Genomic DNA, 22,736 nt, shown 5'->3' on the forward strand with positions numbered 1-22,736 from the left:
TTTTTTCAATATATCGAATAGGAGAATTTTAAAAAATTTCAATTGTAATTCTGTTTGTATAATATAAAATTTACGCAAAATTCCAAGCACTTTTCGGATGACACTCATAATTTCAAAACGTACTCTTGAGACGACATTTATTGGGTTTATAGAATTAAGTACTCAAAATTGCATGGTTCTAGCCTTCATAGATGCTGAAAAAGAGGTACATAAACTTTAAAAAAACATAGTTCTGAGGAAATGCAATTTAAAATTCAACAGCATTTCTCCTTATGTCGTCTCATCAGAAGGCTCCAGATTTGTAGTCATGGTCCTCCTTCCTTTCAGGGCTTCTCTTCTGGTTTCTGGTTTTTCGCCTTCTTTCCTTTACCATGTGTTCAAGTGACTTTTAAGTTGCAGAGAGGCACTGTAAATAAATTTTCCTCAAGATGTCTTGAGTGAAATTTCCCATCTCAAAGCCAGTTCAGCCTTCATCCTCCCTAGGTTCCCACCATTAAATACAAGAACTCCAATCGGTTGCAAGTATTACAACTGCAGCAAACGAAACTGTGGTTTTTAGGACATCATTTCAATAAGAGTGAATTCAGAGTCATCTGCATCCTGAGTTTTGCCATGGAGTCACGTTTTTAGTATAAATGATAATTAATTGAAACCCTCAGCTGCCGAAAGGTGTTGTTGATATACCTCGATGGGGACAGCTGAAAATGTGTGTTCCGACTGGGACTCGAACCCGGGATCCCTTGCTTACATGGCAGACGCTCTATCCATCTGAGCCACCGAGGACACAGATGAATAGCGCGACTGCAGGGACTTATCCCGTGCACGCTTCCCGTGAGAGAAGCTGCACGGTCGTCAATGGTATCTGTTCTTTCGAGAACAGTTACTATCTTCATATATACTTTTTTAGTAGTTCAGGATATGCCAGAAACCTCTAACTGGGTCCGACAGTATCCACGATATAATTTGGAAGCCTATCTTTATGAGTGTTGGGACTGTCATCCCTCCGATCCTATCGATATGAAGCTCAGCTAGTGTGGCACAAATGATGAATGGGATCTTCATGTCTAGACAGCATGTGGAAATATGGAGCTCATACTGCACTTCATATAAGTCTTTGCGACAGTGGCAGTCTTGTGTGATGAAAGAAGCGAACATTTGCGTAAACCTCCGTCGGAAGCACAAGGCAACACAAGAATTACTACTTCACAAACAAATCAGCTGGTTTCTTATTGTTTCTAAGATACGAAGCAGAGTCTCATGCGATCTGTAATACCAAAGAGTAGATATTGCAGCTTCCAGTTTTATCCCGTACAAGTTTAGGTCGTGGAATCGTCGTTCATCAAGTCAGTATTGAAGTGTTGCTTCAAAAACTGTGGCGGGAAGGTTGCGTAACAAACTTAATTATTTTGCAGGAACTTAGTATGCAATTACATCATTGAAACTTTGGCAACTTATTATGCATGAGTTGTGCTAATAAATTAAAAATAAAGTGGAAAAATTGACGCTGTCAGTCAATTTGATGAACGTACTCCCTTAATAAGGAATGGATGTGTTGTTTGTACGACTTCTGGTACCACGTGTCCCTGTCATCCAGTAGACACGGACAACTTTTCCAGCCAAACTTACATCAGATGAACTTTCTACACCTTGATTCGCAGTTCAGGTCGTAAAGTGCGTGTACTGCACGCAGGGCTGGAAAAGCAGTCTCTGACCTCAGAAAGACAGAGCCACGTGTGACAGTAAGTCGTACTGGCTGACGGTAATGTTAGGCGTCAAGAGATCAGGCGTCGTGCTACTGCGTCCCCCAGAAATCCGTTTCCAGACAGCTCTTACATCTAAACCGCGTGAACGACCTGAGCTTCAGAGGCCACATCTTACCGTTTCTGAGAGGCTTGCCCACAAAGTGATGCACCGCACTTTGTTTCTTCAACAATTCTTTATTTAACATAGTGAGGCTTACACACACGGAACATTGGTGTTTTATCTACACACCCTATTTTCGACGTGATCTCCATCCTGTTCTAAGGCCTTCCTCCAGCGCGAAACGAGGGCGTGTATTCCCCGTCGGTAGCAATCCTTGCCTCGGTGGCGGAGCCAGCGATTTACAGCGTGAATCACCTCCTCATCGTCCTCAAAATGTCTTCCACGAGTGACATCTTTTAGTGGCACCAAATAAAAGAACCGCCTTCTGATGACGTCACCCTCCGTGCCCAGCGACAACTGAACTGCTGTCGACATCAGATGCTCCGTAGACTTTGCACAAGCGTTTCTGAATATTCCCCACAGTTTATTCCCCTGCAGCGAGAAATTCGATGACGGCACATTGCTTCTAACGTACATCACCCACAAACGCCATTTTGAAAATGTCCTGCGGCTACTCTATCTGTCGGAAGTGACGGAAACTTGCCGCGCTCACTCAGGGGACTTCATATAATACATGCGTAACGTTTCGCATTCCTAGAATTGTTTTCGCCTGAGAAGGAAAATGCGGTGCATTACTTTCTGGGCAATCCTCGTACATTATTATCAGGTTGTTCTGTTTGTATTTGCGCAATACGGGAAGCACATCCGCTAATCAACATGGTCGACATCTGTTCACCGTAAAAACGATTAAAATAAATACAAATCAAACACTCAGGAGCTACTGTGGTGTTAGACGTAGGGCAATGTCTAGATTTCATGACTGACAAAGAGCTCACCTAGCAGAAACGCAATTGCGGAAAACTTTCGTGTACCACATGATAGCTCAGAAAATAAAAATCCGTAACAAGAAAACAGGGATGTGACCTACCAGGTAGTTTCAGACCAGCGTACACTCTTGCGTATTGTGAAAGCTTTATTCCGGAGACATTCCCTCAGGTTGTGGCTGAGTGTCTTCTCCGCAGTATCTGTTCTTCCAGGAGTCCCACTCCCGCAAGGCATACAGGGGAACTTCTCTGAAGTCTGGATGGTAGTAGATGAGGTACTGGCGGAAGTAAGACTGTGAGGGCGGGTCGTCGGGACAGTTTGTTGCTCACTCTTTCACAGCTAAATGCTGGGAATGATGTGCAAGCTGCAGGCTCGTCGTACTACTCCAAGACAGTGCAAGAGCAGTTACGAAATCAAGTAAGAATCTGGTCCACTGCATACCCTGTCTTCGTCCAGCAGTAAACATTAGCTTAAGACACAAAGCCCACAGTTCCCAGTTCTAAAAAAAAAAAAAAAAAGAGGCAGAGAGGGACATTACGAGCTGTCGATTGTCCAAAATATGGAACCATTTTCCAGTAGCTCCACTGAAAATGTGCATTATGATGTCAACCAGTACTATGCTACAAATCCTGCCGCAGTAAATATTCAGAGGAAAAATATGGGATAAACCTAAGACGGCAGTTTCGCTGTTCAGTTAGCTACTGTCTTTCCTGATGCTGCAGAATGAATGTGCTTATCTGACAGGACATGTAAGTCAGCTAGCTAACGAATATATAGTTATTACTGTTGTAACCATTTTCAAGTACATACCGCTTTCAGATGGCCAGGAATGTTAAGCTTGTGCCATACATTATTATCTGTTGTATTCCCATTCTATTCGCTGTATGTTTGTAATCGTGTATGTTCATAATAGTGTAAGGTTGAGACAGCTGCTGCATTTATGACCGGCGCAGTTTGTGCCTTTATGCGTCAGGGTATAGTCGATATCTGACGCTCAGGTATTAGAATTTACGAGATAGTGTGATACTTGTGGAGTTCAGCATAGCGTACCGATTTCGGTGCTGATTAGGAACTGGCGTTCGGTTTTACCAGCGCGATTCCTGCTAGCTTTTCTCTGACATTTTAAGTTTATGAAGTATATGGTCATTGTGACTAGAGCGCCCAATACGTGTTGGAAGTTATATTAACTAGATCGCCCAATACGTGTTGGAAGTTATATTAACTAGATCGCCCAATACGTGTTGGAAGTTATATTAACTAGATCCTTCTTTTTTTTTTTTTTTTTTTTTTTTTTTTTTTTTTTTTTTTTGCAAAGTTAATGTTACTGCTGGAGACTCACGATTTGCAAAGCACAATTTATATATCGAATTCCGCAGTGTGTTTACGCATATACAGGTTAGAGCACCTAACGTTTCCACACCAGACTCCTTTTTCTATATTGATGATCCACTGTAGCCCAGGCGAATGGCAATGAGGGGCTCGCAAAGTAAAGGCCACCATATCTTGATTTTTTTTTTTTTTTTGAACTAAGGCGTTTTTCTACCGACAATAGTTCTCCGTGAGACCAAGCTGTGGTATTGATGTTTGCAGTAGTACGTCTAGCAAGAAGCAAGACAAAGTAGAAATGGATTTAATATTTAGGTTTTCTGCCGCTACAACCTTGAACTGACCTATGGCCCATGCAAAATTTCATACCTATACCCACAGCAAAATGCTTCGCTAAGATGGCAGATGAGTATGACACAAAGAGAATTTATGGTTTCATGGTACCTTCCTTGAAGTTTATGATTGTGGTGGTGGTGGTGGTGGTGGTGGTGGTGGTGGTGGTGGTAGTGGTAGTGGTAAAGACATAGAACATTATGATGCTGGCATACCACAATGCTTAACTCCCGTGACATTTATGTTAGATTAAGTGTGCATGGTAACAACGACATCAGCTCCAGCTTTGTCACAGTACCATATTTCTTAAGAGGTATTTGATAAACAGCAAATGATTCTGCATACTCTGTTGAATACATGTGCTATGCACTTCTATGCTCTTGGACAGGATTATAAAGGAATGTTAGGAAGTGTAGCAATTGGTAAAATCAATTTAACACCAGAGTTTACTTTTACAAAAATGACTTCACTATATTTCAGTATAAAAAAGGAAAAATGAGACATGACGCGAAAGACACGTATAAAACACACACATATGGAAGTGATGGCTGTTACGATGCAATGGCTATACATACTTACAAATAAACCGAAAACAGAAGTAAAAAAAGGAGAAGGCGCATCCATGAGGGGTGTCGTCGGCGACGAGGAGGACGTGAGGGATGAGATGTGCTGTACAACGTTTCGGCGCGCCGGAGCGCCGCAGTCTTCAGGGCGAAGAAGACTACCGCGCGACGCTGAAGCTGCGCCCGTCCACACTGGAGGACGGGAAGGGGCGGGGTCCCGAGCGGCCGGCACCGCTCTGCCGCCTCCTGGAAGACGCGGAAGAACCTGTGTTGTCCAGGGGCTTCCATGTCAGACAGCAACGCTCGAGGGTGTGGTGGGCAACACTAGAAGCGTCAGCCAGAGGGTGGTGTGGCTGTGGAGCTCTTCCGTGCTTTTTTTCTAGGCGAACGCTGCGTTCTGCTGTCGTCTTCCAGGACTGCAGACAGCGGAGTGGCAGCTCTTCTGGTCGGCGTGTCCCCGGTGGTCTTCGGACGTCCCTTCGTACGAAGGTGGCGCTCCAGTGTCGCACTGTTTGTGTCCAGATATCTGCCCCGGTTAGCTGCGCCTAGCTGCCGATGCTTACTTCTTCCAGCCGGCGTTCACCCCGTATCCGTAGCTAGGGTGAGGCTGGTGTACTGGCACGGGGAAGGGCACTTTGACGGGATAGGGGCGGTCGACGGGCACCTTGACGGGGTACGGGTGGGGCACGGGGACGGGACGGTCCACGGGGACCTTGACGTGGACGGGGTAGGGCTGCGGCACGGGCACCTGCACGGGGACCTTCACTTCGACTGGGTACGGCTGAGGCACGGGCACCTTCACCGGAACTTCGACCCTCTTTTCGACTGGGTACGGCTGTGGGACCGGCACTTGAACTGGCACCTCGACGCGCTTCTCCACCGGGTACGGCACCTTGACTTCTACGGGATAAGGCCTGTCGACAGGTACTTTGACTTCGACGGGGTACGGCTGAGGCACCGGCACCTTAACCGGAACTTCGACGCGCTTCTCCACCGGGTACGGTTGCGGGACGGGCACCTTCACGGGCACCGGGTAGGGCCTGTCGACGGGAACCTTGACGTGAACGGGGTAGGGCTGTGGCACGGGAACTGGGCGGTCGACCGGAACCTTGACGTGGACCGGGTAGGGCTGTGGCACTGGGACCGGCCTGTCGACGGGGACGTGCACGGGGACGGGGTGCGGTACGGGAACCTCGACGCGCTTCTCCACTGGGTAGGGCTGCGGTACCGGCACCTTCACTTCGACAGGGTACGGCTGAGGCACGGGCACCTTCACGTGGACGGGGTACGGCCTGTCGACAGGTACTTCGACACGCTTCTCCACTGGGTACGGCTGAGGAACCGGTACTTTGACGTGGACGGGGTAGGGTTGAGGTACTGGGACGGGTACCGGCTTCTCGACGGGGTAGGGCTGAGGTACTGGTACTTTGACGTGAACTGGGTAGGGTCTGTCTACGGGTACCTTGACTTCGACTGGGTAGGGCTGTGGGACTGGGACCTTGATGTGGACAGGGACAGGTACCTCTACGCGCTTCTCCACCGGAACGTGAACCGGGTAAGGACGGTCGACGGGCACCTTGACTTCTACAGGGTACGGCTGCGGCACCGGGACTTCGACTCTCTTCTCCACTGGGTACGGCTGCGGCACTGGGACCTTGACGTGAACGGGGTAGGGCTGAGGTACGGGGACTTTCACGTGGACGGGGTAGGGTCTGTCGACCGGAACGTGTACGGGAACCTTGACTTCAACTGGGACTGGCACTTCGACGCGCTTCTCCACAGGGTAGGGCTGGGGGACGGGGACCTTGACTTCGACGGGGTAGGGCTGCGGCACTGGTACTTTGACGTGGACGGGGTAGGGCCTGTCGACGGGCACCTGCACCGGGTAGGGCACTCGGACCTCGACGCGCTTCTCCACCGGGTAGGGCACCTTGACGTGCACGGGCACCGGGTGCGGCACGGGCACTTCGACGCGCTTCTCCACGGGGTAGGGCTGAGGTACGGGGACTTTCACGTGGACAGGGTACGGCCGGTCGACGGGCACCGGCACCTTCACCACGGTCTTGACGTGCTCGCCGTAGCGGGCGTAGCCGCCGCCGCCGCCGCCGCCGCCGCCGCCGCCGTAGCCGCCCCCGTAGCCGCCCCCGTAGCCGCCCCCGATCAGACCGCCGCCGATGGCGCCGCCCCCGAAGCCGCCGCCGAGGCCGCCCCCGAAGGCGGGTAGCGACTGTCCGCCCAGGACGAGGGCGTCGGCCACCTGCGAGCCGTAGCCGCCGAGGCCGTAGCCCAGCCCGAGGAGGCCGCGCTTCACCGGCTGCGCCTTGGCGTCCTTCCGCTCCTCCTCCGACGACGACGACGCCTTCTCCTCTGCGGCTGCCACCAGCACCGCTAGTGACACCGCGAGGACGTATAGCACCTGCAACAGCCGGAACGGTACGCCGGTTAAAGAAGCGCAGCGACGCGAAGCAGCAAGGCTACCGCGCTGTTTACGGGAATTGGGAAGAAAACAGAAAACGACAGAGAAGTCGGGAAAGGTTATAAGAACTAATACCGACATGAATATGTTGCTAACACGTTAGTGAGGCACAAAAGAACTATACACAGCAACAAGTGGCATCTTAACTCACGTGTGACATTTGTTCGTAGCACACAGTAGCATGTCTCAGAAAAGGGTAGAGAGAGAGAGAGAGAGAGAGAGAGAGAGAGAGAGAGATAAGAAAGCTGCCATAGACATGTCACCATCTGTTGACGACGAATGTTAAGGTCAAGTGCCATTTCTAGGATGGAGGCACGCCAAACTGCTGTCACTCCCTTATTTTCTCCTAGCTGCCTGGGGAACGCAGTAGTGCGGCGTCTGATCTCTTGACGTCTAACTTTACCGTCAGCTAGTATGAGTTACTGTCACACGTGGCTCTGTCTATCGGTGGGCAGTGACTGCTTTTCCAGCCATATTCATGGTACATGAACTTACGAGTTGAACTGCGAATAAAGTTTGGCTTATTTCAGTACGTGGAAAGTTCATCTGAGCTAAGTTTGCCCGTGACTGCTGGATGACAGACGCACTTGTTACCAGGAGTCATACACACAACACATCCACTGCCTGGGATGTTTATGTCTGCCACACAAAGTGGTTGGTGCTGTGCCTTGTTGATACTCATAGCGAATCCAAGGCGTATGGGAAACTGCAGTCTCTTGTCGAAGGGCTTATTTGAATGACTGGGCGTCAAGGGAACGTGACGAACGAATGCGTCTTCACCTGCGGCATACCCCGTGCTGATGGTAGTTTTTATTGCGTTCAGCAGTAGGTTTTTTAACGGCCAGCCTCTTTCCGTTGCAAGTGTAACAACGGCAACTGATAAATAAACACCAGTTAGCAATCATGTTCCTGTCAAATTCAGGAGTTTTCGCACTATGTAGTGACGTCTGGTTGTCCTATCTCCAAGACGGATATTGGCCCTGTAACTTAGTCTTGCAATAGGAATAACGGTTTATCACAATATATTTTGTTTGTTAGCCATTTAATTTTTCATTTATGTTTTTCATTCTTTCATCTGAATGTAGAAATGTGAAGTAAATCGGCCAGGAACTTTGAGGTAAGCCTAAATTGGTCAATTACTTTTCGACATGTTTGGTAACTGCTCATCGTTCATATATTAAGTACATATTTCAAGTCAGATTACGAAACCTTATGTAGACAGTGATCTTCCTCTTGTCTTGAAAGTAAAGTGTGCAAAATTTCATCAGTTTCGGAGTAAAACTGTACATTTGTGTGAAATGACAAACGAACTGTAGCTCTTCTTTCTATAAGTGTGCTACGACTATAATTGTAAGTGCAGCTTTTAAACCCTCATCCGGAAGACACGGTCGACGATGTTACAACGTTAAGATGCGTGTGGATGAACCTTATGTGCTGTTTCGCACACAGACATTGGGCGAACATCCCGCCGTAACTGTAATTGTCCGCTGATTTATCCACCTGGTGATATGCAGGGGTACCTTCCCAAGAGCAATTGATGAAGGAGGAGGGAGCGTCCTTAACATTGGCGGGATGTTCTGTGGCGTTCCAATCACTTCGCGAATGGTGAGCAGTTTGGCTCGGGAAGTGGCGGCAAGTATTGTTCGACTGGGCAAGCCTCCAGATCCTGCCACCGTCTACGGAATATCTGTTAGTCAGATGCCTTGGCGCCAGGCGGCCCGTTGTGCAGGCTGGTGCATCTTCGTGTGGCCATACAGAGCTGAGTTTGTTTGCCCGCGGGATTGCCTGTGCTAAGCTGCACGTCTATGTTGCTTACGTTCGTCCTTGCGCCGGTCCGGTGCGTGACCGTTTCTCCCTGCAGGACAGAAGCGCTTCGTTCAGCAAGCACGAGAGCGTTCCGCACATGCTCGGCAGTCTCCGATGGCAGGCGCTACACGAGAGGCGGTGTGCATCACGGAGATGTTGACCGCTCAAATCCCGAATGAGGACCTCCCACGAGGAGTCGAACAAGGCGTCACTCTCTCCCACCGCCGTCCCGCACCACGTTAGACGAGAAAATCAGAGTAGTAGGAAGCCACGCGTAGTCTCACCGACACTCGTTCTTCCCACGGATCGTTCTCTGATAGCAGTGTCAGAAGTACCCTCCACCACACAGTGTAAGGCGGCCTGCGGAGTGTAGACGCGGAAAGAGCACAGAGGGCGCGCCTCCTCATCGGCCAGCGATTCAGGGTATGGAGTTAAGAGCGCCACCTCACATGTTGAACCTCACACAAAACATAAACAGTAACAATTGTTTGGCTGGTGGACAAAAAAATGGTACAAATGGCTCTGAGCACTATGGGACTTAACATCTGTGGTCATCAGTCCCCTAGAACTTAGAACTAATTAAACCTAACTAACCTAAGGACATCACACACATCCATGCCCGAGGCAGGATTCGAACCTGCGACCGTAGCGGTCACGTGGTTCCAGACTGAAGCACCTTTAACCGCACGGCCACACCGGCCGGCTGTATTTCGTTCACTAGACGATGGTGTAGAAAGGTAGGAAGTTTGGTTCCCAGACAAAAATTAGATCGAGTGACTAATTAGGAGGTACTGGATGGAACTGGAAATAAAGAGCTTTACGGAGAAACCCGACTGAAAGAAGCAATCGGCTGGTTGTTTTGCATAGAAAGGGATCAAACTACAGGGTCATCAGTTCCCTAATCGGTTCTTAGGACGCAGCCTGAGACAGCAAAAAGGATTAAGTTTTGTAATAGAGAGAAATGTGGGGGGGAGTTGGAAATTGTAGACGGATATTGAGGACGAAGAGGCTTCCACAGGCTAGAGTACCATGGAGAGTCGCATAGAACCATTTTTTGGACTCAAGACCACAGGAAGAAAGCGAAACTGACTGATTGTAAGTTCTTTAGTTTGCAACTGAGTTTCATTCGTAAGATGTGTAGCGAAGACAACCAGGGAAGCTAACTAAACACCGTGCACAGAAAATGAAAATTCTGTTGTAAACCCAAGAAATCTGCAAACGGCGTGGAACGTGTCCCGGCGGTCGAGGAGCTGGACATCCACCTGGTCCGTGTTATCCAGTCTTCTGCTTCTCAAGAACTGCCAAGCGGTATTCGCTTCCTTCAGTCTCCGGAAAGCTCCCTAGTCGATGTAGTGAGCTTCCGCCCTAGGGAGGAAGGTGTTTGATTCACGCATCAACTTCCGGGCTGCCTCCGGGCCGCCAAAACCGATCGCGTGCCGCAGCAATTGGCCCCACCTACGACGCGAGAGGAATATGAGTGAGTGTAACGGCTTGTAAAGCACGCGTGACGGCCAACGTTTGTGAGGACTAATGGCGTTAACGAACTTGGGCGCGGGCTATTCTTTTCGATTACTCGCGGTTCCAGTTAGGATTAGCATAAAGATGGAGTGAGGCGTCGGAGATGCAAAGCGGTGGGGGCCGGCGACGGTACGTCAGCGGCTAAGTGGCCATTAGCGTCCCCGCCGGAGCGGTCCTTAACTCCCCAGTCCGGCGTGGTCGTTAATTCCGTTCGGTGCTCGTACACTCTGCCGCCGATAACGGAATGAAGCCAATTACAGCGTGGGTGGGGGAGACACGGACGCGTCAACAATTTCGAAATATTTTCAGTAGCTGCTGCCTCACAGCTTGCAGATATTTATCGAGAATCGTGTTGCACCTCCGGCAGCTGCTGTGAAAATCTCTTTATTATTGCTACCAGTTTTATTATTAATCACCTCGATGCACAAGGTTTTCCATTACGATGCCTGTGTGAACACAGTCGTGAATGGGTGCAACGCCATATATGTATCCACGCGGATACTGTCATTAAAAAACTACAAGTTCCTGATGATGACTGGTGACATTCGAAACTGGCACCAAAAGTCAAAAGTGTTGTTAGCGGCTGTCGCTGGTATAATATTATCTTTGCAACTACATTCTTGTAACTGCACAGACGGATTTAAAATGCCTTCAATAATTATAAAGCAACTACGGAAAATATGGGCACAGAAATGAGGGAAATATGATTTTCTATTAGTATTGTAATTAGCGTTTCAAGCGATCGGTTCCTATATTCGTTACCTTATCAGGAACGTCAAGCGTTTCCCAGATGATACATTTGTCTGTAGTGATGTATTTTCCAGACAAAACTGTATAAATATCAAGTCGAAGTTCGGAGAGTTTGCAAAGTGGTTTGAAAGACTGGGAACTTAGTTTAAACGAGCAGAAATGTAAAACCGCGCAGTTGACGATGGGATGAGCGGCAACAGCTGAGGAGCGGACACTATAGATGTAGAAAGTGATTGTGATATACTAGACAGATTTCAATGGTCCAGCATCTTTAGGGTAGGCAGTGTTGATGTCGCTTGCGAATCGCCTGTTTACCACTACGTTTACATGGGATTCGCGAATCTGGATTTCTTAAACAGATTCCCTGTTATCGCTTGTGGTTGGTCATGTAAACACTGTAGTATTGATCCTGGAAATGGGGTTCTAGCTGTCACATTTCCTGTGACACATAAACTTTGAAACGTGCTTAGGTTCTCAGGTTCCTATTTAATTTTAATAATGTCGGTTGTCCTGGGAAGTGGTAGAAGAAACATTGACCTTACCGAGAAGTTATCAACGTCCTTTGTTTAACTCAAGAGAATCAGACAGCGTGATGACTAAATCTGAAACAGAACCACTGCTTAGCAAAGTACGAGAGTAAAAAGAAGTAACATCGTGGGAAGCCAGTATCAGCACGGGTAAGTAAAATCGTTCAGACCTTAACATGTGACCTTGTCGGCGAAAATCGGTTTGCGACATGCAATTTTCGTAAAGCTGTGTTGGATGGAAATGCAGCAGCTTGGACTGACGCTCCGGAAGGCGCGCGCTTCTGTATGTGCGTCTCTCTCTCTCTCTCTCTCTCTCTCTCTGTGTGTGTGTGTGTGTGTGTGTGTGTGTGTGTGTGTGTGTGTGTGTGTGTGTGTCAGTCAGCTGATGCAAGAGGTGTGGCCAGTCTAGCCGGCCAGGCGAGCGGAGAGCTGCCGACCGGTCTGGTCTAGGAGCTTCAGCCGCGAGTGTGTGTGTGTGTGTGTGTGTGTGTGTGTGTGTGTGTGTGTGTGTGTGTGTGTGTGTGTCCGCAGGGAGAAAGTGAGGCGTCGTGTCGCGTCGCGCAGGACGAGTTACGGCCGGGGTCACTCGCTGGCTGCTCTGTATGGCTGTGGGCGCCTCCATCCACATCCAATCGCCGCATTCCTTTTGTGACAGCCTCGCTTGTTTTCCCTTTAGGGTTTAACGTGCTGGGGACACGGACCTCAGTCACCTCACTTCCTTAGTGGTGTTCGTTAAGACCTATCAACCTACTCCTTTTTTGCTATATTGTTTCATAAACATGTAACTTCCGCAGTTACGTTAATAAACCTTTCACTACTCACTCAATATATGCATGTAACCTTCAGCATTGTTCTATAGCATCTCATTACAAAAACGAGCACTAGTTTCTTTTCTGCAGTCTACCGTCCCCGTTTCACGTGCATATAACGTTGCACTCCAAAGAAATACTTTCACAAAAGACTTCCTAACATATATTATTTTTCCCCTTTACATGATCGCATTACTTGCTACTCTCGGTCTACATTGCGTCTTCCTTACTTCTGCTCTCGTCAGTTCTTTTGCTGCCCACATAGCAAACCTACTTGTCCACCTTTTGCATCTCATTTCCTAATCTGATTGCCCCGTCATCGCCTGATTTAAAATTCAATTACACTCCATTACTCTTCTTTTACCTTTCTTGATATTCATCTCATTAGCTCTTTTCAACACACAATCCATTCCATTCAACTGCTCCTCTAACTCCTTTATTCACTGCGACAGACTTTCAACGTGTTCGGCAAAATTCAGAGTTCTTGTTTCTTGCCCCTGAATTTGCAAATCTGTCTTTGGTTTGATTACTGCTTGCTGCATGTACAGATTGAATAACATGAGGGGTTGGCTCTGTCCACGTCTAACTCCATTCTCAACCACAGCTTGCCTGGGAGGTCCTTCGACATTTAGAATTGTGTAGCAATAATGACTGTGTGGACTATGTGGCCTATTCTACATCTTATTTTAGATCTATGTGACGATGCTGTGCTGACTAGATTTATACGTCATCACTTTAGAACATGGTGTAGAGAAGATCTGAGGATGGTCATTACGGACTGAAACTGGCCATCGTCAAAAGAATTGATATTGTGATCAACGACTGGAAGAAAAAAAAATTTGGCTTAGAATTGGAGTTTAGTTTCTGTTCAAGTTGTTACTAATCTTTCGCTCACTGTATTTTACACTTGCTGCCTTCAAAACTTCAAGCACTATAGTTTGGTGGATATTGTCAAACATTTCTCCAAATCTACAAATGGTACAAGTGCGGGTTCGTTTGCGTGTTCTTACTTTTGTGCAGGAGACAAACATATCTTCCCCCAGTTGGGGTTTTACCTGTCGTTCCCTCAGTCTGTAGAAATTTCGTGTTAGTGTTTGAAATTTCTGACTTACGAAAGCCATATTTTGGCAGTGCTCACACGTCACAGGTCCTGCCTTTTTTGGTACTGAGGTATCCATCATGCCAGGTGGAACTGTTCTGTCACGGATGGTTCTCGCAGGGGCCTTAATCAAGACGTATTTGAGTAACCCTGGTGAGTACACTCAGTGGCAGCACACACAACTGCCGCAGCCACGTCCCGTGCGAGAATCGAACCCGCGACACCTGCTGTGTAGCCCTGCAGTGTCACGTGAGGTCCGTAATATTAGGAGGGGACGGACTCTGCATCGGGAGATGCTCGCCGCGCGCACTTGGCACGGGTCCCGCGCCCTCGCGGTTCGGTGAGCGGTCCTTGGCAAGTGGCGCGTTACCCGGCACTGCTGCGGCCTGCCCACGTCGCGTCGGCTGTCTGCCGGATTTCAGAGGCGCCGCCGCCGCCGCCAGCAGCATCCGCGAGGCGCCTCACGTTGCTGCGACCCGCTCTCGCGCATCACTCACGCAAATCGCCGGCAGCGCGTTTGCTCCGGAATGCAACGCGAGGGAAAGCCAGCACCGACCCGGCCGTCTGCATGACGGACGGACGGAAACAGCGGCCACGATTTACGGCGGAGAAAGCGGCCGTCCGGTCAGATTCGCTCCCGCCTCTCCTACCCGACACGCCACGTGTAAAGATCGGCTATTACATCGGTGCTCCGGAAGACGAGGAAAGTGCAGCCCACAGCGACGTTCTCCTGCGTCTCCAGACTGAGGAGCGGACGAAGGGTATAGTCGAGAGTGTCTCAGAGATGCATGATAGGACCACTGTTACCTTCTATATACTAAATAATGTGGCGGACAGGGTGGGCAGCACTTTGCGGCATTTTGCCGATGATGCTGTGGTGTACAGGCAGGTGTAGAAGTTGAGTGAGTGTACGATGATACAAGATAAGCTAAACAAACTTTGTAGTTGCTGTGGTGTATGGCAGGTAGCTATGAATAGAGAAAAAAAAATGTAACTTAATGCGTCTGAGTAGAAAAAAAAAATACCATAATGTTCACGTATAGCATTAGTTGTGCTTTTTGATACAGTCACGTCAATTAAATATCGGAGCGTAACGTTGCAAAGCGATATTAAATGGAACGAGAATGTGAGGTGTGTGGTAGGAACGGCGAATGGTCGACTTCGGTTTATTGGAAGAGTTTGGGAAAGTGTGGTTCATTTGTTTAAGGAGGCTGAAAAAGAAAACTAGAGGGACCCATTCTTGAGTACCGTTCGTGTGTTTGGGACCTGTACCGGATCGGAATAAAGGAAGACATCGAAGGAATTCAGAAGTGGGCTGCTAGATTTGTTACCGGTAGGTTCCAACAAAACGCAAGTGTTGGCGGGCTTTGCTTCGGGGACTCAAATTGCAATCCTTGGAGGGAACGCGACTTCCTTTTCGAGGAACAAAACTGAGAAAATTTAGAGAACCGGCATTTGAAGCAGCCTGCAGAACGACCCTACTGCTGCCAACAAATGTCGCGCGTGAGGACTTTGTTACTGATATAACTGCAGCGTACCACATCTCAACGAGTACTTATTTCCTGTGAGAGCGCGGGACAGTTGTTTTGTAAACATGCTGTGTATCTTTTGTAGACAGTTATGGTTCTTCAGTAAGGGTCTCTACATCTCCCTGGAGAGCTGTAGAGGGTAATATCTGCAGCGGGAGGCATTGCAATACATCCAACAAATAAATAACGGCGTAGGCTGCAAGTGCTACTGTGCGATGTAGAGATGGGCTCACAGAGGAGTCGTCATCGGCCGCATCAGACAAGTGAGAACGCTGATGACTCTAAAAAGATTGAGTCTTACGAGATGTTGACTTACAGCTTGTTGCGTTGGAGCCAACGGCCAAGAATTGTTTATGGGTTACCGATAGTAACTAGTCAGCGGAAACAGGTATATACATTATCGATGTAGCATGAGCATTTGAGTAAAATAAACATTATTGTTAGGCGGGCTACGCTTCACTCTGTTCAATAAAAAACACACACACACACACACATTTTAATTTTTGGCTGGGTGAACATTTTTATCTAAGGACGTTTTCCCAGAAATAAATTAATGCGGTTCCAATCCCCCAATTCTTCGGGGAGGTTTCCAGTGGTTGTAAGCTGTATACCGCAACTGGTAACCGCCTAATATTTATTCGCAGTTGGGATCCCCCATCTACGCCGCTGTCAACTCGTCTGATACTTAAATATCTTCAACATTTCGCGGCCCTGTCAGCAACTGTGTAAATATTAATTTTAATTTTAATAATTAACAGCCTCAGTTGCACCGTTTACCTAGAATTTACCTAGGTTTCAGTCGGGATAACCCAACCTTCTTCAGAATAACAGTAACTACCGTCTTTCCATAGTGGACATCGTCAAGCTAAAACTACAAATCCATAAATTATCGTCAGACTATTAAAACTTATCTGGAACTGCCTCGGCCGCACTTCGCGACCGCGATGCGACGGTCACGAGTACTGTACCGGAACTCAACTCTGAAGAAGGTTGGGTTATCCCGACTGAAACCTAGGTAAATTCTAGGCAAACAGTGCAACTTCGGCTGTTAATTATTAAAATTAACGTCTGATACTTGGCTGAACAGAACCGCAACTCTCCAGTGGGCCGAATCTCGAACATCCCACACCGCTCCTAGCTGTGGAGAATGGAATGAGTGAAAAGTAAAACAAAGTAGAGGCAGGATACCACCCCAAGTAAGCAGCAGCGATATAATTCGACAGGTGCTGAACGTGGTCAGGTTTTTTACTCGTATTCACGGAGAGGAATATTCCTGCCCCTCCGAGAGCAGTGGTATTTTCAGCAGCTATCCCAGACTAGAGTTCACTTTGCGAACTCTGCAGCTACTTCTCACCCGTGTCCACACGACTGGCCACTTTTCCTGATAGTGCAGGGGAGGGAGGGGACAGTGGTGGACTTCCGACACGATCTGCCCGCGGTCCGCAAACCGGCGTCTGCACAGTGAAAGTCCGGGTTCCTGAAGAGGTGCCCGGCAGGACGGAACGAGTTCGCACCCCGCCGCGGCGCACCGCAGGAAGCACGGCGCGCCGCATCCTGGTCCCGCTTCCTGGCCCGGCGAAAGCTGGCGGCGCGCCCTGGCGGACCGGTTGCTCTGCTAGCACGCCACACCTCGGGGGTCCGGGCGCCCCACACAAGAGGCTAGGCGCTTTCCCTGCCGCGACATCTGCCGACTCGCACTCGGTAATTAACGAGCCGGCCGCCTCGGACACGGTTCCCGCACTCTCGCTCCTTACTGCCCCGCCGCTCCTTTTGGTCAGCCCGAGCTGCGACGAGTCTGAGGTCTCCAGTAACCAAAGTCTATCTTATGTCGAAACCTACTCGTAGATTTACATACTGGAATCCACAGTCTCAAGTCCCCCGCAAGATAACATCCCGTACTGTTTACAATTTCAGGCTGCCGACATCGTGCTACGACATTTGCAGGCAAATTGCCGTATGTGAAGCTTTCACGCGCCCAATTTTGTTACCACAGGCCTTTGTGTATTCATGAAACTTGACATTCTCACTTAGATCACGCGATCTAACTTATTCAAACAACTTTTTATTAAAACTATCTTAATCGCACTAAATACAGGTGTAACACCAAAGTTCACGATTTCGGCACCTAAACAGTCAGGATCAAAACTAAGAAAAGAACTAAAGTGAAAATTTTGTTAAATATATAATTTAAAAAAGGCATAAATGTAAAAATATACTCATCCGATTTGTTACAAAATGACCTGTCATTACATTTAATAGTTCTCTTTTTTCAGTTCTGATGACTGTTTAGTATTCGAAACTTCTCAAATGCGTCATTATTTTAGTACGACCAATACAGTTCTAAGGGAAACACGTTTCCTTGTGTGTTATTCTGTACTTTACCTGAGGTATTCATTTCAGGCACATATATCCTTCATTCTCAAAAAAAATTTAAGTGCGCACGCAGCTGTAGACTTATCCTTACAACGGGCTGTCCTGTTTGCATCTACATACCTAGCTGGCAACCCACTGTGCGGGGAACCAGTCTCGTTTCGATAGTATTCGCATAGGTGTCTCAAAATCTTCCACAGTGCGATGTGTTTTCCTCAGTCAGCACTGTACTTGTCCACTGGAATGTCATAGCGTGTTTCCGATAACGGCCTTAAGACGCCACGTCCAGTGATATCGTGGTCGAGTAATAATATATACTGATGAGCCAAAACATTACGACCACCTGCTTAATAGCTTGTATGTCCGTCTCTGCAAGGAAATACATCACTAATCCTGCCTATCAGAGTCCGAAAGTTTGTTGGTAGCTCTGGCATGTAATTCGCGTAAATACAGGGCCGCTGATATGAGTACGCGGTGATGGCACCTCTAGCGACCCAGATGGGTTCCATAGGATTTACATGATGCGAATTTTGTCGCCGAGACATCAACGTGAGTTCATGATAATGCTGCTCAAATCACTGTGGCAAGGTTCTGGCTCCGAGACACGGACAATTATACTGCCGACAGATGACATCGCCGTCGGGAAAGACCTCAAGCATGAAGGGATGCAGGTGGTTCGCAGCTGTCAGCGTGTCTTCCATTACTACACAGATCCCATGCAAACGCAGGAGAACGTCTCCCACGGCCTAATACTGCTCCCACCAGCCTGCGTCCGTGGCGCGCTCCACGTTTCGAGCCGCCGTTCACCTCGATGGCGGCATTTGTAGAGACGACCACTGACCTAGTGTAGCAAAAATGTGATTCGCCCGAAGAGCCGACACGTTTCCATTGATGGACGGTAGAATCCCGATGGTCCCGTGCCCACTGCAACCGTAGCTGACGATGCCGTCGGGTCAACATGTGAACAAGTGCCAGTGGTCTGCTGCGGAGCTCCGTGTTCAGCGATGCACGTCGTGGTCCGGAACACTGGTCCGTGTGCCAGCATTGGGCTCTTTCCGGTAGAGATGCCGCAGGTCACCGTCTACCCTACTTTATAAGAGCAGCCCCACGCTCTGTGAAGAGTCGAGGACGTCCTGCCATTTAGCACCTAGTGGTAGTTTCATTGTCCTACCTCGTTCCGTAGGTGCTCTAGACAGTAGTTCGTGAACAGTCGACGAGCTTCGCCGTTTTCGATATTCTCGTTCACAGGCTCTGCGTAACAGTAATCTGGCCTTTGTCACAGTGGCTAATCTCGCTAGATTTCCCCGCTTGCAGCCCGTATCTTCGTTAGGATAATCCCCCTCCGTGTTTTGTTAACACGTCACGGTGGGCAGTGGTCATAATGTTCTGGCTCATCAGTGTAAGTTATGTGCCGTGTTCTGCGACTGTAATGACTGCGACACAAAGGAAGATAAAATGTTTATGGGAGGCGCTCTAAGATGGCAAGAAACAGTAGGTCAACTCAAGCTCCGTTTTCTGCTGCCATCTAGATCTTTTTAACGAATAGATCAAGCTCTGTTTGACTTGACTGGTGCTTTCGGACACCGTGCCGATCCCTCTTTAGGAGTTGCTCAGTGCTCCATAAAGTGTCTGTAGCGAGCGCAGGATATGTTCCGTGTCAGAGAGAGAGAGGTGCGTCCGCTTTCCCCCGGCAGCGGTTTCCGCCGCCACCTACGTGCAGCTGGGCAACAAAACCGGCTGCCAAACCAGCCCTGCAGCCGGCGGGGAAAGCTGCAGTGGGCGGCGGCCACGCCCTCTGTATTAAGCCCTGCTCTGATCTGCTCGCTGCACGCCGCACGCACACGCCCACAGCGCCGGAGTTTTCTCCCGGGATCTCGCTGCGTCACTGCCGCGCTCCGGGCTGGAAAATAGTGCCGCCCCCACACGAGCCCTTCCACGCAGTCAAGCCTTCACGCGTATGTTTGAAGACAGCACACGGGAACGATCCGCGGGATAAATGTGTCAGTTTTCGTAATTGCAAGACGAGCGTCAAAGCCCCATGTCTCGCTATAGTTGGCGGTAATGTGTTAATAACGTTTGTGTATGTTTGTTGTATTCCACTCAGCTGTGTTTATTTGTGATATTCATCTTTACATGATGCTACTTTGTTGGGAGTTACAGAACTCTACTCACGGACTCCCGTACGGCTGTCCAAATCAATCGACCATAGATTACACCGAACAACTAAAACAGCGCGTTGTTAGAAGATCCACTGTGCATGCGAACCTTATAAACAGTTGACTGAACGAGACATTAGCAACTATTGTACTCACGTTGAGACACAACTTATTATTTTTTTTCGTTCGGCTGAGGGAAGGAAAACCCGCGACAGGATAGTCTGTTCTTGCTACGTAGAAGCAAACTCGAGAGGCGTAAATATTCTAAATCATATGATCGAAGGTAGTGTTGTCATTATTTGACCCTTACGAGGTGCTGGCAACATGTTTTACCGCTGCGACGCGGGGGAAACCGAGAGACTTCGACGCCGGGTAAAGAAAGGAACTCACGTACCCAGAGAGCAAGGTTATCTAAGCCGACGGCGGACAATAGGACTGCGGCTACCGTTAGCTGCAAATACCAGCCCCGGGGAAGTCCTTGCACTCTGTGCTAAAGGTCCCGGGGCTTTTTGTCGCAGCACTCCGGCCAGCACGCCGCACGACAGCGTAACTAGCAGCTGTGTGAGCGCCCCGGTGCGGCCCACTTCCGCGTCTTGTCCCCACAGTAATTGCAGTCATCAGCACAAAGGCTGCCTCGTACAATTATCCATGCAACTCTGTCACGTGCATATCTCGTCATCTGAGTGTAAATGCTCAATTTTATATCCATTGTAACCTACGTTTCCTGGATGTGTCACATCAATCGATACTTTCACTTAGTCAGGTAGTGCTATAAATATCCTTTGCTATTCAATTCATTTCAGTCCCACTCCATTAATTACTCGATCTACGTGCTAATCTTCTGCGTTGTCTTGTATCACTGCATTCATAAAGCTGCTATTCTCTTCTTGTCTTTACTGTTCATTGTATATGTTTCACTTCCATGTGAAACTACACAACGAATACGTCCAGAAATACTTTCTAACACTTAAGTCGAGAATCGATGTTAACACATTTCTCTCTTTCGGGAAACATTTCCGTGCAATTGCCAGCCTAAGTTTTTTATCACCCTTTCTTCTCTTATTGTACTGCCCGAACAGCAAAACTCGTCTATTCGCAAATGGAGACTGACGTAATGCGGTAGTAGCTGCTCTGATAGCGTCTCTGGGATTGCTTCCACCATTTGACTGAGGGTCGTGCCACAGCGGGGCAGTGCTCGGAGCGTGCGTTGGAGTTGGAGGTTGCGAAAAGCGTAGCGGCGACGCAGAGTGCCGGAAGCTAAGCGCGACGAGAAAAGCCCGATAACGTCGCATACTGGCTGAGTGCACAGGCGGCTACCGCTCTGCGCTCCCCCTATCGGGTCGTTGCGTAAGGTCAGCGCCGTGTTTACACGCGCGCGGGTACTCTGCACAGCAGTGAGGTCGGGCGAAACTTACTTTACATTCTGCCTCTGACGACGCGTATCAGCATTCACTTCGAGAAACAAAACATGTTAAACGTGATAGGTGATAGGCCGACACTGTGCGATGGCAGAGCAGGCAAAGTCAGGCATATATATTCAGTGCATTTTCCACCTCTCTATCGTGAAAAGTATTCTTGAAAACCACCGCAGATGTCACTAGTATTCTGATTTTGGCAGTACACGAATGGCGATAAAATTAAGGAGAAAATGAAAAATTTGTGCGTATCCGAGACCAACTCTTGCCGACCTAGTTTCGAGTACTGCCACGCTAGCCGGTCAGCAAGGTGAAACAAGAGGCCTGTCTTCTCGAATTTGGTATTCAAAGTTCTCGAAAACGCTGAGAATACATGTTCCAATCGAAGCTGGCGTTTCTTGCTTCGCCAGACACTGGTTTGAGCGCCAAAGGTTTGGCCTGTGTTGTGCACGGCAAGAATCAGATATGTAGGTGACTCCGGCAAAGCTGCATTTTCTTTCCCTTGCTATTCAACATTTACTCGGAACTGATTTTTGAGGAAGCTCTAGCAGACACTGAAAGAGGTGTCAACAAAATAGATCGTAATAACAATAGGCGCTGAAAGATAGTTTTATCCATTGTAGACAGTGTTGTCGACGTGACTGTATTACTTCCGTAAAAAATTATGAGAAAACATGCCTTGAGTCACTAATCACGATTTTTTATTTCAATGCACTATGCGTTTCGAACTCTCGGAGCTGATCTTCAGGAGCTTGGCAGTTCTACATCTTTGTTTGAGACATATTAGCATTTTTACATTCAACAACGCCACGTTGCGCTTTAACAGTCTGCTAGCCGAACGACTAAGGAAGTTTAAATACCTTTGCCATATCGCTTTCTGAAGATCGGAGATGTCGAATAAATTATGCTCGCGATACTCTCATGAAATTTCAACTAGTTCTTAATAATGTAAAGTGCAACCTAAATCGCACATATCTGTTCATAAAATTCTGCGTTTGCGCTCTGGTGCTGTACGGCATGGAATGTTGGACCTTGAAACAACGAATAATGTGAAGGCATTTAAAATAGGGGAACAACAGCAGTCGCGTCATGGTTTTATGGACAGTACGAGTGGCGTATGAGGAAGTTCTACAGTGTTTAAACAAAAATCGTGATTTGTTAACGTACTTGTTTCGTCTAAAGCGAAATTCAGTGTCTAGCTTACTGAAGGGAAAACAGAAGGCCGACGAGGAAGAGGTCGCAAGATGATGTCGCGGCTGCGAAATGTCTGTCAGTGGACAGGCTTGCCAACAGTTGCACACATAATCCCCACGGCAGTGGACAGGGTGAGGACGAGTCATGCGGTCACACACCCAGCGGTGGGTACGCGTC

At 48.4% G+C, this 22,736-nt stretch overlaps 1 protein-coding gene across 1 annotated transcript in view; it reads right to left on the reverse strand.

Moving 5' to 3' along the window:
* Positions 1–4,792: 4,792 nt before the first annotated feature.
* LOC126214841 (uncharacterized) overlaps positions 4,793–22,736 on the reverse strand; it is a 36,260-nt gene continuing 18,316 nt past the window's right edge. Inside the window, exon 2 of the mRNA XM_049941472.1 lies at positions 4,793–7,326. Within this exon, the coding sequence (XP_049797429.1) occupies positions 5,470–7,326 (1,857 nt within the window). The 3' untranslated portion in view covers positions 4,793–5,469. The remainder of the gene's footprint in view (positions 7,327–22,736) is intronic.

The sequence above is a fragment of the Schistocerca nitens genome, chromosome 12, assembly GCF_023898315.1.
Source record: "Schistocerca nitens isolate TAMUIC-IGC-003100 chromosome 12, iqSchNite1.1, whole genome shotgun sequence".
Taxonomy (NCBI): Eukaryota; Metazoa; Arthropoda; class Insecta; order Orthoptera; family Acrididae; genus Schistocerca; species Schistocerca nitens.